Source organism: Eschrichtius robustus, chromosome 11 (assembly GCF_028021215.1).
Source record: "Eschrichtius robustus isolate mEscRob2 chromosome 11, mEscRob2.pri, whole genome shotgun sequence".
NCBI lineage: Eukaryota > Metazoa > Chordata > Mammalia > Artiodactyla > Eschrichtiidae > Eschrichtius > Eschrichtius robustus.
The window spans coordinates 84,135,684-84,160,180 of NC_090834.1; the positions used below are offsets into that span (position 1 = coordinate 84,135,684).

The 24,497-nt window shown below is 40.9% G+C and overlaps 1 protein-coding gene across 1 annotated transcript in view; it reads left to right on the top strand.

The window, feature by feature from the left end:
- Nucleotides 1–244: 244 nt before the first annotated feature.
- LOC137772245 (hypoxia-inducible factor 1-alpha inhibitor-like) overlaps nucleotides 245–24,497 on the top strand; it is a 155,318-nt gene continuing 131,065 nt past the window's right edge. The window contains 2 exon segments of the mRNA XM_068556110.1: nucleotides 245–318; nucleotides 17,462–17,543. Of these exon segments, the coding sequence (XP_068412211.1) occupies nucleotides 245–318; nucleotides 17,462–17,543 (156 nt within the window).

Below are 24,497 nucleotides of genomic sequence, written 5' to 3' on the forward strand. Positions count from 1 at the left end.
TGGGACATCCTGTGTCTGAGGGGTGACCTGCAGGGCTGTGGGACCAGGCAGGCCCTGCAGGGGAGGCTGCTGCAGGCCCCACTTTGCTGGCTGCGGAAGAAACACCTGCTGCAGCTGCTGCCCTGTGGTCCCTCATTAGGATTGCCTCCACCTTGAGCACACGTGTGGAGGCGAGCAAGGGAAGTCGACATCGGAGGAGAGAGCTGCCGGGCCTAAGGGGTGGATGGGCCGCGGGAGGGGAGGCATGCGGCTGGTGACTCAGAGTCAGCAAGAGGTGGATGGCGCCTGTAGGAAGTCGGAGTCAGGAGGCATTGCCAGGTACTTTTCCATCCTCTCCCCAGTGACCCCCTTGTCCAGGATGCCAAAATGCACAGGCCAAGCTCAGCCTGTTTCCTAGAGCTGCACACACTGTTTGGACTGACCTGAGTTGGTCAAAATAAAACAACCAAAGAACCAGTCTGAATCCAATGAATAAGGTACAGCCCAGTTTGTGCAGGTGACTGATGATTAGACCGGGTGTTTGTGACTAACAACCTCCCACGATTTCTCACCATCAATAATCCTCTGCTCCAATCAGGAAAAGAGGAATAAGAATGTATGCTGAGTGCTCTTTAAAAATGATAAGTTGTGCCATCAAAACCTCCCAACAAATCTCGGAGGCAGTTATTCCATTTTGTAGATGAGGAAGCAGAGGCTGGGGCAATTTCCCCCTCTTCCCTGCTGTCAGTAAGCTGCACAGCTATTATTTATTTCCCACTATAAGATTGAAGACGTGATTTCTGAGTATCTCACTGGCTCTAAACTTAAGCACCTAAGCTGCCCTTTAAGGTTTCTGCTCTGAAGTCCAAATGTTTTTCTCAGGACATTGCTTTGAAGGGGCACCAAGACCTCCTCAATTCTCCTGGCAGGAAAAGGATTGGACTTGCCCAGGAAACCCTCACATCGTGTGGCAGGTAGGGGAGATCTTGGGAGACCTGAATACAGAGGGCTCACATGACACTCTCAGCAAAGGTACAAAACTCTTGCAACACATTTATATCCCTGGGCTCCAAAGCCCATAAATTCTCATTTAGTCCAAGTTCTCTCCCATGTGAATCCTTCTCTGCACTGGCTCTGCTGTGTGTTCTCCTGTGCTTCACATGTAGGTAGCATAAGTATGTTATTATTCAAGTCTAATTCATTCTTGAGGGTTCTTTCTCCATGAATTTCTGACCTGTTTGACATCCAATTCCTTTTGCACTCACTGCCTGTATGACATTGTATAGCAGCTACACAGCTGTTTGCTATCTCTTTCATGTTCATCAACTTTGTTTTCCAGAAGAGGATTTAAAACACTTGTGGGCATTAGGCATTGCTTCTGTTTGTTTTCCTCTACATCTTGTGCTGGACACACACTTAGATGCTCAGTAACTACAGATTTAGGGTCTCTTCTCAAAGTCAGAACAATCAGACTGTTTTCTATGTGCTCACCCAACCTCCAACTAGCGGATTACTATTAATTTCGTAGCATCTCAGCTTTAAAAAGTTGGTTGCTTCCCCCATATCACTATTTTCATCCCATTTTCCCTTTCCCTTCTATCCTCCTTTCCATAAGCATTTCTCGGGTACCTTCTAAGTTATTAATACTGGAAAACTGCTGTGTCGGATGCTGTGATTCATATCTACAGGGGATAGACAGAAGAAATGGTGGTACCCAGGGGCCTGAACACTCGACCAGCCACTTCCCATAATCACAGTTAATTCCACAAATTCCCGGGGAAGATATGGGACAAAGAAAGAAACCAGTTAAAGTCACATTTAACTGTGTTTTTTGTTTCTGTTGTTGTTTTGCCTTAAATTGCCTGGCTGTACCCCTGGCTGAGCTTTAATGCTTGCAGTTGCAGGGAGTTCTTTGGAATAGATCAGTTTCCCAAAGCATGGTCCTTAGATCACTTCCATAAGAATCATATTAGGAAGATGCCCCAAATTATGCTAGTCACACCAGTTCCAAAGAAATACCATAATGGAAACATTCTCAAAAGATACCACAAAAAAAGCCAATTGGACTAGGAGAGAGAAACCATACCATGGAAAAAATCTTGAAAAAAATAAAAGTTTATTTACTGTATTTTTATTTTATTTTTTAATCAAAGTAATATATGTACATACACACACATACCACTGTGTGTGTGTGTATATATATTCAAAGATATGCTCTCTTTGGTATTTTAAAATATACACATGTATTTATTTATATAACCAGCAATCCCTTGCTCTCCACTTTTGCCTACCATTTCCTAACCTCCAGATCTACTTCTCAGAGGGATTCATTTCAACTCTCATACCTGTTTATATGGTATTTACCTCCAAATTTTTAAATAACATGCTATACTTCTATTTCTTAGCTTGTTAATTTTAGACTTTAACTGCCTGTCTTAAGGTAAATAAAGATTTATCTCTCTTATGGCTCCCTCTTCTCTTTCTTTCTGGAGATTCATGTTCTTCATTCTGAAAAATTTTCTTATATCTCTTCTCTGATAAGTTCATCACTTCTCTATTTTTCAGATCTCCCTGGTGCCCACATTAGTGAGGTACTGAAACTCCTGTATTGACCCTGTACGATTCTTTTCTTGTTTGTTTTCTGTCTCCTTTCCAATTTTCCCTTTGTTGTTTTTTGTACTTCCTTGGAGATTTCCTTGACTCCTATTGGATGTTTTATTTTGGATACTTTCAATCTCCCAGAGTGCATTCTTCTTCCAAATTGTTCCTCTTTTCTCATGGTATCTTCTCCTTGTTTACTGAAGGCAAAATCTTCAATATCTTGTCTTAATTGTGAGGATATTAAATATAAGTTGTTTGTTTGTCTGTTTGAAATTTTTCCTTCTTATTGGAAGAGTTCCTAAAAGGCCTGTTGTTAACTGTTAATCCATGTTCAAGTGTTAGGCACTAAGGGACCAGTTGAAAGTTCTGCATGTAAGAATGCATTCGTGGACTACTATTGGGTGACTGAATGGTGAATGAGTCATTTTGATAGGAAGATCCACTAAATGTCATGGATTTTTCTGAGGTTCATTCCATTTTCCAAGGGAAAAAGAATCTTCCAGTAATTTGCTTGGAAAACAATTTCACAGTCTTTTGGCTATGGCAAGGAATTTAGATTTAATTTTAAGCAAAATGGGCAGTCCCATGAGGGTTTATGCAGTGGAGTAATGGGGCCTGATTTATATTTTTAAGTGATCATTATGCCTGTGGCATATGGGAACAAATGGAAAATCAGAGCAATCAGTTATATCAGGAGTAGTCCAAATGAGACTGAGTGCTCCATCATTTACCATTGTGGCCCAAATATTTCTCTTTGTAAAGAGACTCAAGGCTCTCCTATAGAACAAAACATTTAAAACACAAAACAAAACAACCCCCCCCCCCAAAAAAAAAAAACCGCCTACCAAAGAGGAGTTGCCATTTCGAATCCTTGGACCATTTAGAGTTCACAAGGTGATAATGGGGTTCCTCGAATTTTATTTTATTTTTTTACATTTATTTTAATTTATTTTATTTTTTAACGTCTTTATTGGAGTATAATTGCTTTACATTTTTTTTTAACATCTTTATTGGAGTATAATTGCTTTACATTGTTGTGTTAGTTTCTGCTGTATAACAAAGTGAATCAGCTATACATATACATATATCCCCTCCCTCTTGCATCCCCCTCCCACCCTCCCTATCTCACCCTCCCTATCCCACCCATGTAGGTGCTCACAAAGAACCAAACTGATCTCCCTGTGCTATGCAGCTGCTTCCCACTAGCTATCTATTTTACATTTGGTAGTATATATATGTCAATGTCACTCTCTCACTTCTTCCCAGCTTCCCCTTCCCCGTGTCCTCAAGACCATTCTCTACATCTGCGTCTTTATTCCTGTCCTGTCCCTAGTTTCATCAGAACAATTTTTTTTTTTAGAGTTTACATATATATGTGGTAGCATATGGTATTTGTTTTTCTCTTTCTGATTTACTTCACTCTGTATGACAGACTCTAGGTCCATCCACCTCACTACAAATAATTCAATTTTGTTTAATTTGATGGCTGAGTAATATTCCATTGTATATATGTGCCACATCTTCTTTATCCATTCATCTGTCAATGGACACTTAGGTTGCTTCCATGTCCTGGCTATTGTAAATAGTGCTGCAATGAACACTGAGGTACATGACTCTTTCTGAATTATGGTTTTCTCTGGGTATATGCCCAGTAGTGGGATTGCTGGGTCATATGGTAGTTCTATTTTTAGTTTCTTAAGAAACCTCCATAATGTTCTCCATAGTGGCTGTATCAATGTACGTTCCCACCAACAGTGCAAGAGGGTTTCCTTTTCTCCACACCCTCTCCAGGATTTTTTGTTTGTAACTTTTTTGAAGATGGCCATTCTGACCAGTGTGAGGTGTTACCTCATTGTAGTTTTAATTTGCATTTCTCTAATGATTAGTGTCGTTGAGCATCCTTTCATGTGTTTGTTGGCAATCTGTATATCTTCCTTGGAGAAATGTCGATTTAGGTCTTCTGCTCATTTTTGGATTGGGTTGTTAGTCTTTTTGATACTGAACTGCATAAGCTGCTTGTATAATATAGAGATTAATCCTTTGTTAGTTGCTTCCTTTGCAAATATCTTCTCCCATTCTGAGGGTTGTCTTTTCATCTTGATTATGGTTTCCTTCGCTGGGCAAAAGGTTTGAAGTTTCATTAGGTCTCATTTCTTTATTTGTGCTTTTATTTCCCTTTCTCTAGGAGGTGTGTCAAAAAGGATCTTGCTGTGATTTATGTCATAGAGTAATCTACCTATGTTTTCCTCTAAGAGTTTTATAGTGTCTGGCCTTACATTTAGGTCTTTAATCCATTTTGAATTAATTTTTGTGAACGGTGTTAGGGAATGTTCTAATTTCATTCTTTTACATGTAGCCGTCCAGTTTTCCCAGCACCACTTATTGAAGAGGCTGTCTTTTCTCCATTGTATATTCTTGCCTCCTTTATCAAAGATAAGGTGACCATATGTGCATGGGTTTATCTCTGGGCTTTCTATCCTGTTCCATTGATCTATGTTTCTGTTTTTGTGTGAGTACCATACTGTCTTGAATACTGTAGCTTTGTAGTGTAGTCTGAATTCAGGGAGCCTGATTCCTCCAGTTCCGTTTTTCTTCTCAAGATTGCTTTGGCTATTCGGGGTCTTTTGTCTTTCCATACAAATTGTGAAATTTTTTGTACTAGTATCTGTGAAAAATGCTATTGGTAGTTTGATAGGGATTGCATTGAATCTGTAGATTGCTTTGGGTAGTATAGTCATTTTCACAATGTTGATTTTTTCCAACCCAAGAACATGGTATATCTCTACAACTGTTTGTATCATCTTTAATTTCTTTCATAGGTGTCTTATAATTATCTGCATACAGGTCTTTTGTCTCCTTAGGTAGGCTTACTCCTAGGTATTTTATTCTTTTTGTTGCAGTGGTAAATGGGAGTGTTTCCTTAATTTCTCTTTCAGATTTTTCATCATTAGTGTATAGGAATGCAAGAGATTCCTTGCATTAATTTTCTATCCTGCCACTTCACTAAATTCATTGATTAGCTCTAGTAGATTTCTGGTAGCATCTTTAGGGTACTCTATGTATAGTGTCATGTCACTGGCAAACAGTGAGGTTTTAATTCTTCTTTTCCAATTTAGATTCCTTTTCTTTCTTTTTCGTCTCTAATTGCTGTGTTGAAAACTTCCAAAACTGTGTTGAATAATAGTGGTGAGAGTGGGCAACCTTGTCTTGTTTCTGATCTTAGTGGAAATGGTTTCAGTTTTTCACCATTGAGAACAATGTTGGCTGTGGGTTTGTCATATATGGTCCTTATTATGTTGAGGTAAGTTCCCTCTATGCCTACTTCTGGAGAGTTTTTATCATAAATGAGTGTTGAATTTTGTCGAAAGCTTTCTCTGCATGTATTGAGATGATCATATGGTTTTTATCCTTCAGTTTGTTAATATGGTGTATCACATTGATTGATTTGCATATTTTGAAGAATCCTTGCAATCCTGGGATAAACCCCACTTAATCATGGTGTATGATCCTTTTAATGTGCTGTTGGATTCTGTTTGCTATTATTTTGTTGAGGATTTTTGCATCTGTGTTCATCAGAGCTATTTGCCTGTAGTTTTTTTGTGTGTGTGTGACATCTTTGTCCGGTTTTGGTATCAGGGTGATGGTGGCCTCGTAGAATGAGTTTGGGACTGTTCCTCCCTCTGCTATATGTTGGAAGAGTTTGAGAAGGATAGGTGTTAGCTCTTCTCTGAATGTTTGATAGAATTTGCCTGTGAGCCATCTGGTCCTTGGCTTCTGTTTGTTGGAAGATTTTTAATCACAGTTTCAATTTCCGTCCTTGTGATTGGTCGGTTTATATTTTCTATTTCTTCCTAGTTCTGTCTCGGAAGGTTGTGCTTTCCTAAGAATTTGTCCTTTTCTCCCAGATTGTCAATTTCATTTGCATATAGTTGCTTGTAGTAATCTCTCATGATCCTTTGTATTTCTGCAGTGCCAGTTGTTACTTCTCCTTTTTCATTTCTAATTCTATTGATTTGAGTCTTTCCCCTTTTTTTCTTGATGAGTGTGGCTAATGGTTTATCAATTTTGTTTATCTTCTCAAAGAACCAGCTTTTAGTTTTATTGATCTTTGCCATCGTTTCCTACATATCTTTTTCATTTATTTCCGATCTGATCTTTATGATTTCTTTCCTTCTGCTAACTTTGGGGTTTTTTTGTTCTTCTTTCTCGAATTGCTTTAGGTGTAAGGTTAGGTTGTTTACTTGAGATGTTTCTTGAGGTGGGATTGTATAGCTATAAACTTTCCTCTTAGAAATGCTTTGGCTGCATTCCATAGGTTTTGGGGTCGTCATGTTTTCATTGTCATTTGTTTCTAGGTATTTTTTGATTTCCTCTTTTATTTCTTCAGGGATCTCTTGGTTATTTAGTAGCATATTGTTTAGCCTCCTTGTGTTTGTATTTTTTACAGTTTTTTTCCTGTAACTGATATCTAGCTTCATAGTGTCGTGGTCAGAAAAGTTACTTGATATGATTTCAATTTTCTTACATTTACCAAGGCTTGATTTTTGACCCAAGATATGATCTGTCCTGGAGAATGTTCCGTGAGCACTTGAGAAGAAAGTGTATTCTGTTGTTTTGGGTTGGAATGTCCTATAATTATCAATTAAGTCCATCTTGTTTAATCTGTCATTTAAAGCTTGTGTTTCCTTATTTATTTTCATTTTGGTTGATCTGTCCATTGGTGAAAATGGGGTGTTAAAGTCCCCTACTATTATTGTGTTACTGTCAATTTCCCCTATTATGGCTGTTAGCATTTGCCTTATGTATTGAGGTGCTCCTATGTTGGGTGCATAAATATTTACAATTCTTATATCTTCTTCTTGGATTGTTTCCTTGATCATTATATAGTGTCCTTGTCTCTTGTAATAGTCTTTATTTTAAAGTCCATTTTGTTTGATATGAGAATTGCTACTCCAGCTTCTTTTGATTGCCATTTGCATGGACTATCTTTTTCATCCCCTCACTTTCAGTCTGTACATGTCCCTAGGTCTAAAGTGGGTCTCTTCTAGACAGCATATATACGGGTTTTGTTTTTGTGTCCATTCAGCCAGTCTATGCCTTTTGGTTGGAGCATTTAATCCATTTACATTTAAGGTAATTATCGATATGTATTTTCTTATTACCATTTTCTTAATTGTTTTTGGTTTGTTATTGTTAGGTCTTTTCTTTCTCTTGTGTTTCCTGCCTAGAGAAGTTCCTTTAGCCTTTGTTGTAACTCTGGTTTCGTGGTGCTGAATTCTCTTAGCTTTTGCTTGTCTGTAAAGTTTCTAATTTCTCTGTCGAATCTGAATGAGATCCTTGCTGAATAGAGTAATCTTGGTTGTAGGTTTTTCACTTTCATCACTTTAAATATGTCCTGTCACTCCTTTCTGGCTTGCAGAGTTTCTCTTAGAAGATCAGCTGTTAACCTTATGGGGATTCCCTTGTATGTTATTTGTTTTTTTTTTCCCTCGCTGCTTTTAATATTTTTTCTTTGTATTTAATTTTTGATAGTTTGATTAACATGTGTCTTGGCGTGTTCTCCTTGGACTTATCCTGTATGGGACTCTCTGCACTTCCTGGACTTGATTGACTATTTCCTTTCCCATGTTGGGGAAGTTTTCAACTATAATGTCTTCAAATATTTTCTCAGACTCTTTCTTTCCTTCTTCTTCTTCTGGGACTCCTGTAATTCGAATATTGGTGCCCTTAATGTTGTCCTGGAGGTCTCTGAGACTGTCCTCAATTCTTTTCATTCTTTTTTCTTTATTCTGCTCTGCAGTAGTTATTTCCACTATTTTATCTTCCAGGTCCCCTATCTGTTCTTCTGCCTCCGTTATCCTGCTATTGATTCCTTCTAGAAATTTTTAATTTCATTTATTTTGTTGTTCATCATTGTTCGTTTGCTCTTTAGTTCTTCTAGGTCTTTGTTAAACATTTCTTGTATTTTCTCCATTCTGTTTCCAAGATTTTGGAACATCTTTACTATCATTTCTCTGAATTATTTTTCAGGTAGACTGCCTATTTCCTCTTCATTTGTTTGGTCAGGTGGGTTTTTACTTTGCTCCTTCATCTGCTGTGTATTTTTCTGTCTTCTCATTTTCCTTAACTTACTGTGTTTGGGGTCTCCTTTTCACAGGCTGCAGTTTCGTAGTTCTCATTGTTTTTGGTGTCTGCCCCCAGTGGGTAAGGTTGGTTCAGTGGCTTGTGTAGGCTTCCTGGTGGAGGGGACTGGTGCCTGTGTTCTGGTGGGTGGGACTGAATCTTGTCTTTCTGGTGGGCAGAGCCACGTCCAGTGGTGTGTTTTGGGTGTTCTTTGAACTTAGAATGATTTTAGGCAGCCTCTCTTCTAATGGATGGGGTTGTGTTCTTGTCTTGCTAGTTGTTTGGCATGGGGCATCCAGCAGTGGAGCTTGCTGGCCGTTTTGTGGAGCTGGATCTTAGTGTTGAGTCAGAGATCTCTGGGAGAGCTCTAGCTGATTGATATTATGTGGGACCGGGAGGTTTCTGGTGATCCAGTGTCCTGAACTCGGCTCTCCCACCACCGAGGTTCAGGCCTGACACCTGGCTGGAGCACCAAAACCTTGTCAGACTCACAGCTGGGTCATCCTTTTTGCAATTGGATTTCTTAGGTTTCTTCCTTTATTTTCTCAGCAGCCATCTCACTAGAATGAGTCACCTTCCAACCCCTCTATTAGGTCCTATGTTGGATTTGATTTTAATACCTTATTTTGGAATAGCCTAACTCAAAACTATCTACCTCCAAGCTGCAGAGTCTAACAAACATCAGTGTATTTTATTTTGACTGGAGTTATATAAGGTAAGCTTTTTCATTCATTCATTCATTCAAGAAATAGCTTTTATAGAGTTTACAGTCTAGTGATCACACTGGTGAGTTCAACTGCATGGTTAGAAATGTTGTATTTCTTTGGTTAATTAAAAAAATAAGAAAGCAAATTCATTATTACCTAATAAAATTGGGTAATTCATAGCTAATTAGTGTATACAGACAAATGTTTCAAAACAAGGTTTTTATGAAGGAAAAACAAGATTGAAAATAGTCCTTGGGGGACTTCCCTGGTGGCACAGCAGTTAAGAATCCACCTGCCATTGCAGGGGACCCAAGTTTGTTCCCTGGTCTGGGAAGATCCCACATGCCATGGAGCAACTAAGCCTGTGGACCACAACTACTGAGCCTGCACTCTAGAGCCCTCACGCCACAACTACTGAGCCTGCACGCCACAACCACTGAAGCCTGTGTGCCCGAGAGCCCGCACGCCGCAACTGCTGAAGCCTGTGTGTCTAGAACCTGTGCTCCACAACAAGAGAAGCCACCACAATGAGAAGCCCATGCCCCACAACAAAGAGTAGCCCCCACTCGCGGCAGCTAGAGAAAGCCTGCATGCAGCAACGAAGACCCAGTGCAGACAACAACAGCAACAAAATAGTCCATGAGAAGCAGTAGAGGATAAACGGTTAAGAAGACAGAGTACCTGAGTTCAAAGCCTGACCCTTCTTCCACTTACCAGCTGAGTGCCCTTGGGGAAATGACTTAATATCCCTGAATCTTAGTTCACACTTTTGCAGAATTGGAGCAATAATAATAGAACCTACTTCACAGGATTGTTCTGAGTACTTGGGTGAAGTTATTATTATTACGTTGGGGATAAAATACTTGGAAACTTACCACTTCAGATAATATGGTTTGAGAAGGTGTCTAGCTGGGGAGACCAGACAGGTATTTCTAAGACAAGAGGAAAGCAAAATAAGTCTGTATTAAAGTAATCCATACTGTCAGTTTTGAGAAAGCAGGTGAAATTTAGGTGTGCTCGATTTGATATGGAGCTCATGAGGGAAAAAGTCCTAAAGGGGCTAACTCTTGGATTTGGTCTTCAAACTATAAAACTTTAGAGTAGAAGTGAGTGTAGAAATCATCCAGTTCAACATTCTTCATAAAACATTTCACATCAATAACCTGGTGGGAAGTAAAACAAAAAAAAGGATGAGAATATAAGATTGGCTAATAAGAAGTTTACTGCTGTGGACAATTGATGCTGAATCCTATAGGGACCAACTGGAGTTGCTTCTGATTTGCCCTGTTTGAGGGGCCAGGAAACTGAGCTATTTATCTGTCTAATTGTGTCCAGGAGCACTTCTATGGTTGGGGGTTTGCTCACCAACAATTTCATCCTAACCCATGTGTGGGTCAAGAATGCTACTACATTGAGAGAAAGCCGTCAGGCAAAATCATGGGAGTTTGAGTGAGAATCTATTGGCACACCCAGGAACAATGAGTGTGGTGAGTAGTGGGTAGGGAACCAACAGCATTTGCTACAAACCACCACTTTCCCCTCTCGGATCAACTAGTGCCCTCTATTAAGTTTATTTATTCTGTTCTTTTACTGATTTTTTCAATGTGGGGGATGGTCACAGTTTCTTAAGAAAATAAAAAGAGAATTAGTGGCATAAACTATAGTCCCTATTGCTGTAGATGGTCCTGAAGCTACTGCTGATATTTATCATCTTCCTCCTCCACCATCCATCTAGATTCCCTTCACCCTTAGCCAACACTTCTGCTTGCCTAGGTTGCTTGCCTTACAGGGTGACCCAGACCTTTATCTCTGAAGGGTTCAAGTTCCTCATTACTGGGCTGTTGTCAGTCTGTGGTTGCTGAAATTAATGGTTCTATGTTAATCAGCAGTCTGGAAGTAACAAGAGCGTCTCAGTGAATCCTCTGAGTTCCATACATACTTTTTACTACCCCAGTTATGTAGCAGCTATCTTATCTTCTCATGATAACTAGGGCTAATAACTGCTAACGATATAGAAACTGCCAATTGTCCCTGCCAATAAAGAGCCCCAAATGACCAGGCAGCAGGTGTAGTTTTAGAGTTAGAAGAATTTTACTGTGTCCACTGGTAGAAGTATTTCCCCACCCTGGAATCCTACAGAACCTAAAATTGTAGAAATGGGAAGCACAAATTCAACTACAGGTCACTGGAAGAAATTATTCCCAGAGCCTCTTCCCACCCCTGAGTTCCCAGATTTTTGTATTCTACCTGTTAGAAACACAGCACCATATAGTGGCCATTGGTTACAAATATATACGGCATCTTGAAGAATAACACCCTATTCTGCAGAGTTCATCTCCAAGCAGGTGCATTAGCTGTTCAGAAGCTATTCCAACATCTTATCAGGCCAGCAGCTTCCAAATGATGCAATATATGGTAGAAAAGTTGATCTCATTGACATGCACCCATTTCCACATTTCCTTTGTCTTAAAGAGTCTTTTATCTGAGGTGATATTATATGGGCTCACAGGTCAGTAAAATGAACATTCTGTGGACTATCAAATAGTGATGCTGACCAAGACACTACCAGCAGGAAAGGAAAATCCTTACCCAGAATATGTATCAATTTCATTCAAGATGAATCATTGCCTTTTCTAGAGAGGAGTCTGATATAATCAGTTTACCAACAAATGATCCGTTGATCCCTTTGAGGGATGGTACTATATCAAGGGCTCGGTGTTGGTATCTGATACTGATGGGTTGAATATTCAGCAATAAGAATAACTATATCAGCCTTGGTGAGTGGATCACCATGCTGTTGTGTTCATGCACAGCCTCTATCCCAGCCACTATCACTGCTCAAATCCCATGGGACCAATGTGGAGGAACCTAGACAGATGCTGTACATGGTGGATTTGCAACACAGTTGAAGAACACTGAGCTTGGGAATTTAATGCTTTTACAGCAAGAAAAAGCAAGCCTACTCTTTGACTGGAGGGAGTCATAGCCTCGTTTCTTTTGTTAAATGTGCTTATTTTGAAATTCATCTATGTTATTTTGTGTATCCATAGTTCATTCCTTTCTTTACTGAGTAATATTCCATTACAAGTATATGTTTATTCTTTCACAGGTTGATAAACATTAAGGTTTTTCCAGTTTTGGGCTATCACAGATAAAGCTGCTGTAAAAATCAATGTACAAGTCTTTGGATGAACATAAGCTTTCTTTTCTCCTGGGTAAAACATCTAGGAGACACAATAGGGGTATGTTTAAATTTTTAAGAAACTGCCAATTGTTTTTTTCAAGTGGTTGTTCCATAAGAGTCCCAGTTCTTTCACATCCTCTCCAACTCTTGGTATGGTCAGGATCTTTAATTTTAGATATTTTAATAAGTATATAGGGAGGACCTTCAAGATGGCGAAAGAGCAAGACATGGAGATCACCTTCCTCCCAGCAAATACATCAGAAGTACACCTACATGTGGAACGACTCCTACAGAAAACCTACTGAACACTGGCAGAAGACCTCAGACTTCCCAAAAGGGTCTTGGTGCTGCGGCCAGGTGTCAGGCCTGAGTCTCTGGGGCAGGAGAGCCGAGGTCAGGACATTGGTCCACCAGAGTCCTCCTGGACCCTCATAATATCAATCAGTGAGAGCTCTCCCAGAAATCTCCATCTCAACGCTAAGACCCAGCTGCACTCAACAATCAGCAAGCTCCAGTGCTGGACACCACATGTCAAACAACTAGCAAGAAAAGAACACAACCTCACCCATTAGCAGAGAGGCTGCCTAAAATAATAATGAGTTCACAGACACCCCAAAACACACAACTGGATGTGGCCCTGCCCACCAGAAAGACAAGATCCAGCCTCAGCCATCAGTAAATAGGCACCAGTCCCCTCCATCTGGAAGCTTACACAACCCACTGAACTAACCTTACCCACTGGGGGCAGACACCAGAAACAATGAGAACTATGAACCTGCAGCCTGTGAGAAGGAGACCCCAAACACAGTAAGTTAAGCAAAATGAGAAGACAGAGAAATATGCAGCAGATGAAAGAGCGAGATAAAACCTCACCTGACCAAAGAAATGAGGAGGAAATAGGCAGACTACCTGAAAAAGAATTGAGAGTAATGATACTAAAGATGATCCAAAATCTGGAAGCAGAATAGAGAAAATACAAGAAACATTTAATAAGAACCTAAAGAGCAAACAATCAATGATGAACAACACAAGAAATAATATTAAAAATTCTCTAGAGGAATCAATAGCAGAATAACAGAGGCAGAAGAACAGATAGGGGACCTGGAAGATAAAATAGTGGAAATAACTACCACAGAGCAGAATAAAGAAAAAAGAATGAAAAGAATTGAGGACAGTCTCAGAGACCTCTGGGACAACATTAACTGCAACAATATTAGAATTATATGGGTCCCAGAAGAAGAGAAAAAGAAAGGGAGTGAGAAAATATTTGAAGACATTATAGTTGAAAACTTCCCCAACATGGGAAAGGAAATAGTCAGTCAAGTCCAGGAAGTGCAGAGAGTCCCATACAGGATAAATCCAAGGAGAAACATGCCAAGACACATATTAATCAAACTATCAAAAATTAAATACAAAGAAAAAATATTAAAAGCAGCAAGGGAAAAAAAACAAATAACATAAAAGGGAATCCTCATAAGGTTAACAGCTGATCTTCCAGCAGAAACTCTGCAAGCCAGAAGGGAGTGGCAGGACATATTTAAAGTGATGAAAGTGAAAAACCTACAACCAAGATTACTGTACCTAGCAAGGATCTCATTCAGATATGACAGAGAAAATAAAATCTTTACAGACAAGCAAAAGTTAAGAGAATTCAGCACCACTAAACCAGCTTCACAACAAATGCTAAAGGAACTTCTCTAGGCAGGAAATAAAAGAGAAGGAAAAGACCTACTAAAACAAACCCAAAACAATTAAGAAAATGGTAATAGGACCATACATATCGATAATTACCTTAAATGTAATTGGATTAAATGCTCCAACCAAAATACATAGACTGGCTGAAGGGATACAAAAACAAGACCCGAATATATGCTGTCTACAAGAGACCCATTTCAGACCTAGGGACACATACAGACTGAGAGATGGAAAAAAGATATTCCATACAAACGGAAATCAAAAGAAAGCTGGAGTAGCAATTCTCATATCAGATAAAATAGACTTTGAAATAAAGACTATTACAAGAGACAAAGAAGGACACTACATAATGATCAAGAGATCAATTCAAGAAGAAGATATAAGAATTGTAAATATTTATGCGCCCAACATGGGAGCACCTCAATACATAAGGCAAATGTTAACAGCCATAAAGGGGAAATCAACAGTAACACAATAATAGTAGGGGACTTTAACAACCCATTTCACCAATGGAAAGATCATTCAAAATGAAAATAAATATGGAAACACAAGCTTTAAATGACACATTAAACAAGATGGACTTAATTGATATTTATAGGACATTCCATCCAAAAACAACAGAATACCCTTTCTTCTCAAGTGTTCATGGAACATTCTCCAGGAGAGATTACTGCCATTTTGCTGTTTGGTCTTGCTTCCCTTTTCCGTAAATACCTGCATGAGCCATGCTGAGACTTGATGTTATATATCCTATATATCTATAGGCCATTGCTGTCCAATATAATTTTCTGTAATGATTGAAATATTCTATGTATTTTGACATTATGGTACTATCTTATTTGAAAAATGAACTCATTAAGGTTATATTTATCTTTGCCTCTTTTTTGCCTTCATTAAGTAAATTAAACACAGGGGCATAAATCTTTATAATAAAATCAATCTTAAAATCCAGTGAATCCATACACAATACTCAAAAAAATAAGCGTTCTTCTAACTGTATACAGTAAAAGGCACAAATAATCCAATAATAATTTTCCTAGTTGGCCAAATACATTTCCAACTCTTCTCAAAACAATCAAGGGAGACAAGAGCAGATCCTGAGGAGGATATCATCTTGTGATGAGTCTACTTCAAATCAGGGCTTTGCATGGTCTCCAGGTGATGGAAAATTCACTCTATCCATGGGAAAGCAGCTTCTCCTGCCATCCCAGAGACACCTGAGGGGGAATCTGAGGTTTGAGTGTTCTCAAAGATATACACCAAAATTCCCTCATTCCTGTTCTCAGGGTCTCACTCCTTCCCTTTGGGGTCCTAACCCTTGCATAGGGGCCCTGCAGGAGCTGTAAATTCAGTTTCCTTTGTAACTCTATCATTCTTACAATCAGATCTTGGGCCTGATCTTCAGCATAGCCTGCCTTGCAACTGCAAGGAATTAAGTCTCTTTTAACGTTGCCATGGAGACCCTCTACCTTTCACATCATGCCCTGAGTAGATAGTTGGCTGATCTATCATATGTTTTTTCACGTTCTCTGAAACCTGCCAGTAAAACAAGCCAGCCATCTTTATAATTCATATTGCCTCCATTTCTTTAAAATAGTAGAGCTATTGCATAAACCTTCCACCTGTATTCCATCCCAACCCTCAAGAGGTGAACACCTAAGTAATTGCCATGCTACACATGCTGTGGGTATCACCAAATTACTTGCACTGAAATCTTTGAAGGAAACCCACGGTGAGACAGAGATCCCAGTGAGCAATATTAGGCAAGAGGGGAAGTGACGCAGGGAAGAGAGGAAGTAGTATGTGTGTTTATGAGCACACTGGGGACCACACGGACCTGTGTAGAAACTGTCTCAGAGGCTGAGTTTGTTGGGCATTTATCAGCCAGTTACCATCATCATTGGTGGTAGCTGTGCCTGTGGCTTTAACACCTCAGTACTTCCGTCCACTCTGCGCAGGGGCAGAACCTGCCCCTGAGACCAGAGAAAGCGCCCAGGCAGAGTAACGGGTTGGCAGAAAGGGTAGTCTGCATGCCCAGGCAGAGTGAGTGCCGGGGGGAAATGGTCGAAGACCACAGCATAAGGTACAATGTTCTTTCCTCTGCCTTTTGTTTATCTTCAGCCTGAACAACTCATGCCATCTGTGGTTCTCTTGAAGATTTAAGATTTGCAGTTTCTCTAACCAAAACACCTGTTTTCTTACCTCAACACCATCGCTCACGCTGTGCCCTTTGCTTGAAATATCCTCCGTTCCCTAAGGTCCACCCTACTGCCCCGCTGAACTACAACTCTTCTTTCAAATCTCAGTTCAGCTGCCGCTTCCTCTTGGAAGCATTCCCAGCCTCCCACAGGCAGAGCTGCGTTGGCCTCGAAGCCCACTTAATACCCTGGCCATATTTCTGGTATAGAGCGTCTTGTGCTGCTGTTGTTACATTTGCTTTCCTTGCCTATCTCCCTGAAGGAACTTGGAGCAACTTGAGGGGAAGGATTTCTCTTATTCATCTTTATTTCCTAAGAATATAGCACGGGGCCTGGCACTGGGTAAAGAATCAAAGGCTGTTGAATGAATAAACAAATGAATATCATCTACTATAGCTCAGATTGTTTTCCAACGTCTCATAGCCAGCCAGTAGCAAAGCTGGGGGTAAAATTCACGTTTTTTAATGCCCAGTCTTGGAGGAAGTGGCTTTTATCTTAGGTAATTAGAAGGCAAAAAAACATGGGTGTCCCCGGATGCCACGTACAAAGAATTCTCTCAGTGTTGTCTTGTTTACTTTGGTATTCCAGACCGTGAGGGTTGTCCTGCTGACCTGGAGAACTTTGATTTCAGGGCCAGACTTGGAGTGGGTGTTGGCGGATCTTGGAAGATGTACAGTGGCTTTTCTCCTTAGACGTTCTGGCAGGAAGAACCTGGTGGAATGGACCTGTATTAAGGGAAAATGATGGTTACTTTTCTGAACTGTCATTGGTACTTCACTGTTCAGAAGGCCCTTTCAGTGCTTTCATGAGTGTGCCTAGCTCGTTGTTTGCTTCACATTTTCAGCCCGCAAATTTCTTTCCAAATGAGCTCAGCACAGCCTCAGAGTAACTAGTTTAATTTGCTTTCATGCAAATGCCTTATATGTTACTTTTGTCATCACCCACAATAATGATCTTTCTGGGTACTCCTTTAGGGTTCCCCAAGAAAATCCAGAGTTGCTGAACCACCACTTTTCCTTCAACGTGGCTCCTCGTTCTTTGAGGGTCAGCCGCCAGGTGAGCTGAGTTTCACACTGGCCCAGAGTTTTATATAAGCCCTCCCAGGCCTGGCTCAGAATGAAACAGTGATTTTCTGCTTAGCAGCCCAAAGATTTGGGTGGCAGGCAGGGTTGAGGTAGGGGTTAATCAGGATAGGCTCGCTGGTGGGCCGCCAAGGGGCTGCAAGGTGAACATTCATCTTGGCCAGGTGACTGAGGTCAAGGTCTGACCCTTGGCTCTATTGCTTTAGAAACCTGGTTTGTCAAGGAGGCAGGATTCGTCTCTCAAGAGGCTCTTGCAGAACCTGAGCTCAAAGAGACTGACAGATAACACAGAATACTCACCTATTACTTTATATTGAAGCACATCTCTCTCATGTACATTAGGAAATGCACATCATGGTCTCTGTCAAATTCTAGAAGGCCAAATTCTAATCGGAAACGAGTTCGGTGAGCAGGGAATCAGAGAAAAGGGAGCCTGCGGCATGACTGAAATGCTTTATGGCATCTTGCTGATAACTGAGCCACTATCCAATGGATAGCTGGGCTACCATGTTAAAAATGCAAATCTGAACATAAATCTCTTGGCTTAAAACCTTCAGTGGTTTCAAATTGCTCTTGGAATAAAGGGGAAAAAAGAACTTTTTCCGTAGAGTCTGACATGATTTTTCCTCAGCTTCACTCTAGCTTCTTGGTTTGCTTTTACTCTCCAAAGCCTTCTTACCTGCCCTTCTCTTCCTGCAGTGGCTTTTCTCTCTCTTATCCTAGTTAACTCCTACTACTCTTATTTATTTATTTTTTGACTTCTTTATTGGAGTATAATTGCTTTACAATGGTGTGTTAGTTTCTGCTTTATAACAAAGTGTATCATCTAAACATATACATATATCCCCATATCTCCTCCCTCTTGTGTCTCCCTCCCACCCTCCCTATCCCACCCCTCTAAGTGGTAACAAAGCATCAAGCTGATCTCCCTGTGCTACGTGGCTGCTTCCCACTAGCTCTCCATTTTACATTTGGTAGTGTATATATGTTCATGCCGCTCTCTCACTTTGTCCCAGCTTACCCTTCCCCCTCCCCGTGTCCTCAAGCCCATTCTCTATGTCTGCATCTTTATTCCTGTCCTGCCCCTAGGTTCATCAGAACCTTTTTTTTCTTTTTTTTTAGATTCCATATATATGTGTTAGCATACGGTATTTGTTTTTCTCTTTCTGACTTACTTCACTCCGTATGACAGACCCTAGGTCCACCCACCTCACTACAAATAACTCAATTTGTTTCTTTCTATGGCTGAGTAATATTCCATCGTATACATGTGCCACATCTTTACAGAAATGCAAAATGCAAATCAAAACTACAATGAGGCATCACCTCACACCGGTCAGAATGGCCATCATCAAAAAAATCTACACACAATAAATGCTGGAGAGGGTATGGAGAAAAGAGAACCCTCTTGCACTGTTGATGGGAATGTAAATTGATACAGCCACTATGGAGAACAGTATGGAGGTTCCTTAAAAAACTAAAAATAGAACTACCATATGACCCAGCAATCCCACTACTGGGCATATACCCTACTACTCTTTAAAAAATGTGTGTAATACATGATTTCCAATCACCTGTAGTTTTATTCGTTTTTTAATAAACCTGTATTAGTGCCTCTTATGGGTATTAGGGATACAGCAGAGCAGTGAACAAAGCAAAGTCTGTGTCCTGTAGCCTTCTTGGAGAGAGACAAACAGTAGGAGGAACAACCAATGGAAAACAGAACATTATACACACACTGCACGCCTATGTACACATATGTGCATACATATATGTATACATTTATATATATATATAATATCTAAAAGTAATAAGTATAATAGAGAAAACATAAGTGGCATTAAGGGAGGTGGCGAAAGAGGAAATTGCTGTTTTATACCAGGATTATCAGGGCATGTCTCACTGATGGAATGATGTTTGAGCAGACCTGAAGGAAGTGAGGGGAGAGCTTTAAGGATATCTGGAGAAAAATGGTTCCAAACAGTAGGAAGAGCAAGTGTAAAGGCCCCAAGGTAGGGTTGTGCTTTGTCTGTGGCTTTGTAACATTTATCACAGGTATTCGTTACAGCAATTATATATTTATATGTGTCATTATTTTATTAATGCCAGTCTCTACCACTAGACGTCTAAGCTTTCTGGGAGCAGAGACTCAAATTTTTTGAACTTTGTGTTCTCAACCTCTAAAGCATAGGTCCTGATAGAGAAAACACAGTTCATACATATTTGTGGAAAAGTGAAAGGAAAGGAAGGAGAGGGAGGGAGGAAGTGGATGGGAGAAAGGGAACGGGGAATGAGGGGAGAGGGAAGGAGGGAAGGAGGGAGAAAGGAACTAAGAAATCCCCCAAAGAGATGAGTTAAGCCCCTTGTCTTGGGCACCCTCTTCTCTGGTATGGGCAAAGATGGGCATCACCAATATTAACCCCCAGACCTTTTCCCTCCTCTGTTTCTGTTGCTGCACAGCCCCTCTGTTGCCAGACATATTTTTCCCTTTAAATGTGTTGATAATTTCCTCTGGGTTAGCGTCCAGTCTTATGTGCCTGGAAAAACTCTTCTGAATCTTTAGTGTGAATTCTCATATTTTTGCTCTGATACATTTTCTGTTGATTTTACAGTTTAACTCTTGGAAGGCCTCTGTTTTTCCTTGTATTCAACACTTAGAGGAACCTTACTTTCACCCCCGCCCCTCCTTAACATGCATCCTTTCTCATTTTCTTTTGATCTCCACTAGCCACCAAACTAGGCCAACGCCACAGATTAGTCCAGACAAATGTCTCTTTTCTGGGACTGTCCAAATTTCCCTGGCAGTTGGGCAGGGGTTCACTTCCTGTATTTTTAAAGCTCTTGCAATTGAATGCCAGGTTTGGAATAGACACTCTCTAATCTGAAACAAGGACTCTCAGGAGGACTGGCTTTTTACCAAGTGAGGTGGGCCAGACCACAAAGTTTGGTTTGGGTTCCAGGATGGGTAAGAGTAGTCACACACCCACAGAGTGCTTTGGCTTAGCTTTCCTCCTGAACCAACACACCAGTCGTGAACCACCATGTATTAGTTTGTACCTGATAGCGAGGAAATAAATATGTTACAAGGGTTTTGCATTTTTGCCAAGAGTGTCATGTAAGCCCTCCGGACTCAAGTCTCCCACGATCTCCCCCAACTGCCACATGATGTGGGGCTTTCCTGGGCAAGTCCAATCTTTCTCCTGTCAAGAGAATTGAGGAGGCCTTTTTGCCCCTTCAAAGCAGTGTCCTGAGAAAGACATTTGGACTTCAAAGAGGTTAGAGGGCAGCTTAGGTGTCTAAGTTCAGAGCTAGTGAGATACTCAGAAATCACCAGGGGTCAGCAAATTTTCTATAAAGGGCCAGATAGTAAATATTTTAGGCTTTGAGGACCATATGGTCTCTGTAGCAACTATCTCTAATATTAGAGCATAAGAGGAGCCATGCGTTCCAATAAAACTCTACTTATAAGACAGGTGGTAGCCTGAATTTGGCCCATGGTGGAAGTTCGCTGACCCCTGTCATAAGCCATAAAAATCCTTCATTTCTGTTTGAATTGAACTCTACATTTGATGGTGAGCTGCCACCAAAAATGTCGAGTATGTAGTTATTATTTTACACCTTTTAAAAAACGTTGATTATCATTGTGCACATTTTACAGAATATTGTCTTTTCTCCCAAAGAGTCTATCATCTAGTATGTTTAATAAGAAATCTGTGATGACAAATAGGAGTTACATCAACAAAGTGAAAGATGCTCTTGTAATTTGCTGTTCAAAGTGTGCCCATGGGCAAGGAGCATTACGTCATCTAGAAGCTAGTTAGAAATGTAGGATTTCAGGAACGTCCCGTGATACAGTGCGGCAGAATTTGCATGTTGACGTGATTCCCAGATGCCTGGTGTGTATTAAAGTTCAAGAAGCCCTGTTCCACCACTCAGCCCTGAATGCAGTGTCTCACAAGCATTTCCTATTGCAAAACCTAAAAGATGGAAGGCAGATTTCCAACAACTCTCTAAAACAACTGTAGTAATAGGTCCAGATTTTCTCAGAGCCTCCTACAGTAAATTTTTGTTACATGAATAACCATCCATTTACTTAACTATTTTGCAAATGATTGGTTTTCACACTATTCCTTAAAAAGTCTGACACATTCCTACTTTTACACCTGGACTTTCTCAGTTTTATTGGCCTGGAATGACCTCTCACTAACTGACCTCTTTCACTCACTGAACCCCAAGGATCCCCTGGGGCATGATTCAAGCCCCTTTCCCTTTGACGTGGTTGCTCCCTTTTCTGAACTCCTATTATCTGGTCAACTCACAATTTGCTAAGCATGAGTTCTAGACCGCAGTCTCTCTAAGAGTGGAGACCAGCATCTCAATCATCCTTGAAACCCTAAGGGCTTACGGCATCCTCCTTTGAATATGGTAAGAACCTTAAATATATATCGATTTCCATATCACGGGACGATAGGGTCCACTCACACCTGCCAAAGAACTGAGGCCATGTTCTTTCTCTGGAAAAATAGAAATCTCACTGTGACTTAAGTAACCTACATCTTGACCCCATTCAAACCAGGCAGGAACTAGCAGCAGTAGTACTTAACCGTAACTCCAGGCACTCTGTGGGTAGCATTGCAGACTATGAACTGCCAACATAAGAGCTCATAGGTGGATGGCATATGATATAAGATCCATGCAGGAGCTCATATTTTCCAGCACCTGATCCAGCCTATCAGATGTCATTTGGTTGAGGGTAAAGTGAAGATGTGCCACTGATACTCGGGTGTTCTCAGGTCAGGAGAAGCTGATTCCTATAGGAAGCCTTGACTGTGTCCATTTAATAGATTCTGCTATAGTGAGACTTTTGATGAATGAATAAATCAGACTCAAGTCTGATTTATTGAGTGATTCTTGGTATCTCAAACTTAGCACTGTGCTTAATGTTGTGAACATATAAAAAGACGTATAAAGAAGAACGCAGTGTGATCCCCGACCTTTTAATTCAGTTGGGGAGGTAAGTGAGGACCTGCTTCCTTAGTTAAATAAAATGCATGGTCACTCAGCCAGAGCTGCTTGTGGCAAGGTGGCCAGTACTTAGTACCAATGCAATGAATATGTGGTCAGTAGGTGCTATGGTACCTGGTAGGAGAGCCAGAGCGATTACCATAGGCTGGAGAGTTAGGAAAAGCTTACTGGCAGCAGTGGGCTTAGGGTAGGCCCTCAGCAAAGGGTACTTTGAACAGACTTGTGTGGAAAGGCTTGCGTTGCCCAAATCTGGGATAAAGTTAGCTTCCTTATCCTTATCCATCACTCTCACCTCCACCCCTCCTCCTTGTAGCGTGTAGCCAGGGAAAATCTGCTGCTCTTTCTTTCCTGGAAGCTGAACCACTGGCTTGGGCTTGTCTGTTAGTCTCCTTTACTCCTCCCCATCACCCAGCAAATCCGGGCGCTTGGCAGCGTGGCTGGACCAGTGATGCAGTGGTAAATGCCCTCTTCTTCATCAGAACTTGGTTCTTTCACTTGGTGCCAAGTTGTCTTCTCTCTGGGCTCCCCGAGGAGGCCATGGAATAGACTGCACGGCAGCCTGGGCCTACCTGAAAGTGAAAGTGAATTCTTGCCGCAGGAAAAGAGCAAGGAGCTACATATGCCTCATCATCTGTTCCTGCGTATTTTTTTTCCCTCTGCTGCAATGAGACCTGCTCTTAGCTCTGGGGGAGGCAGCAGCTAAAGTTAAGTCCCATCTTTAGGAGGAAATATTTATCAACTTTTATATAGAATGTTTTTGCATGTTACTATGCCACTTATTATGTAGTCAACAGATGTTTATTAGGTACTGATTTTATGCCAAGCCCTGTATCAGATACTGGGGGTGTGACACCGAGTTAAGGCACAATTCCTGCCTTCTTGGTATTTCCTGTATATGGAGGAAACAGAAAAATTAAGCCAGGCAATTATAGTTCAGTGATAAGTGCTGTGAGACAGGCATACAGAAGATTATTAGGCACCACCCAGGAGAAGTACTTCACCCAGACTTGGGGGTAGTGCAGTAGGAAAGTCTTCCAGATGCACAAATGTCTAAGCAGAGTTTTAAGAACAAGTAGGAGATGCTAGGTGGAATTGGATAGGAATAGGAAAAGCACTAGGGAAATAATTCCAAAACAAGGGAAATGCCTGGACAAGAATCAGGGGAAGAGAGAGGTCATAGTGCTTTTAGGGGATTGCTTGTGGTTCAGTGTGGCTGGAGAGAGAGTACGGGTGAGGAGAGTAGCATTAAAGTTAGAGACGCAAGTAGGGAACTTGTGTTTGGTATTTTTATATGAGATGGCCAGTCAAGTATTGTCATAAGAGGAAACAGATGAGAAGACTCAGGAAAACCAACTTTATTGTACTCACAAGTCCTAGAGACAGGGGACATGGCATACTATGCAGGGCCACATGGGAAAACACCGGGGGCGGGGGGGGGGTGGTCAGGGGAGAGAAGACAGGGACCCGGCAAAGGTTTAGGCCAGAGCCCTTACTGGGTTTCCTTGGAAAAGGAAGACAGGGCAATGGAAACAGCATAGGATTGGCTAGTTTGAAAAATTATGGAGGGCTTTGGGCTGTAGGAATGGTCTCTAGTTGCCTGGTATCTGACCCTAGGATAATTGAGGCAGAGGAATATTGTCTCCTGGGGTATATGGGCCAGATAGGGGAGATAAGGCTCTGGACTGGGTAGTCTGTATACTAAAGGCCTGCCCCAGGCTCAGTCCTTGCTCTCTATGAATTGGCTAGCCCAATTAGGGGGCAGTGTCTCCCCAGGCAGAATGGTTTTTTAGGAGGTCAAAACATCCTAACAAACAGAAAATTAAAAAGTATATATACAGTATACCTTGCATGTGGTATTAGCTTTGGAAGTTATTATTCCGGGCAATAATGGGGAGATACTGAA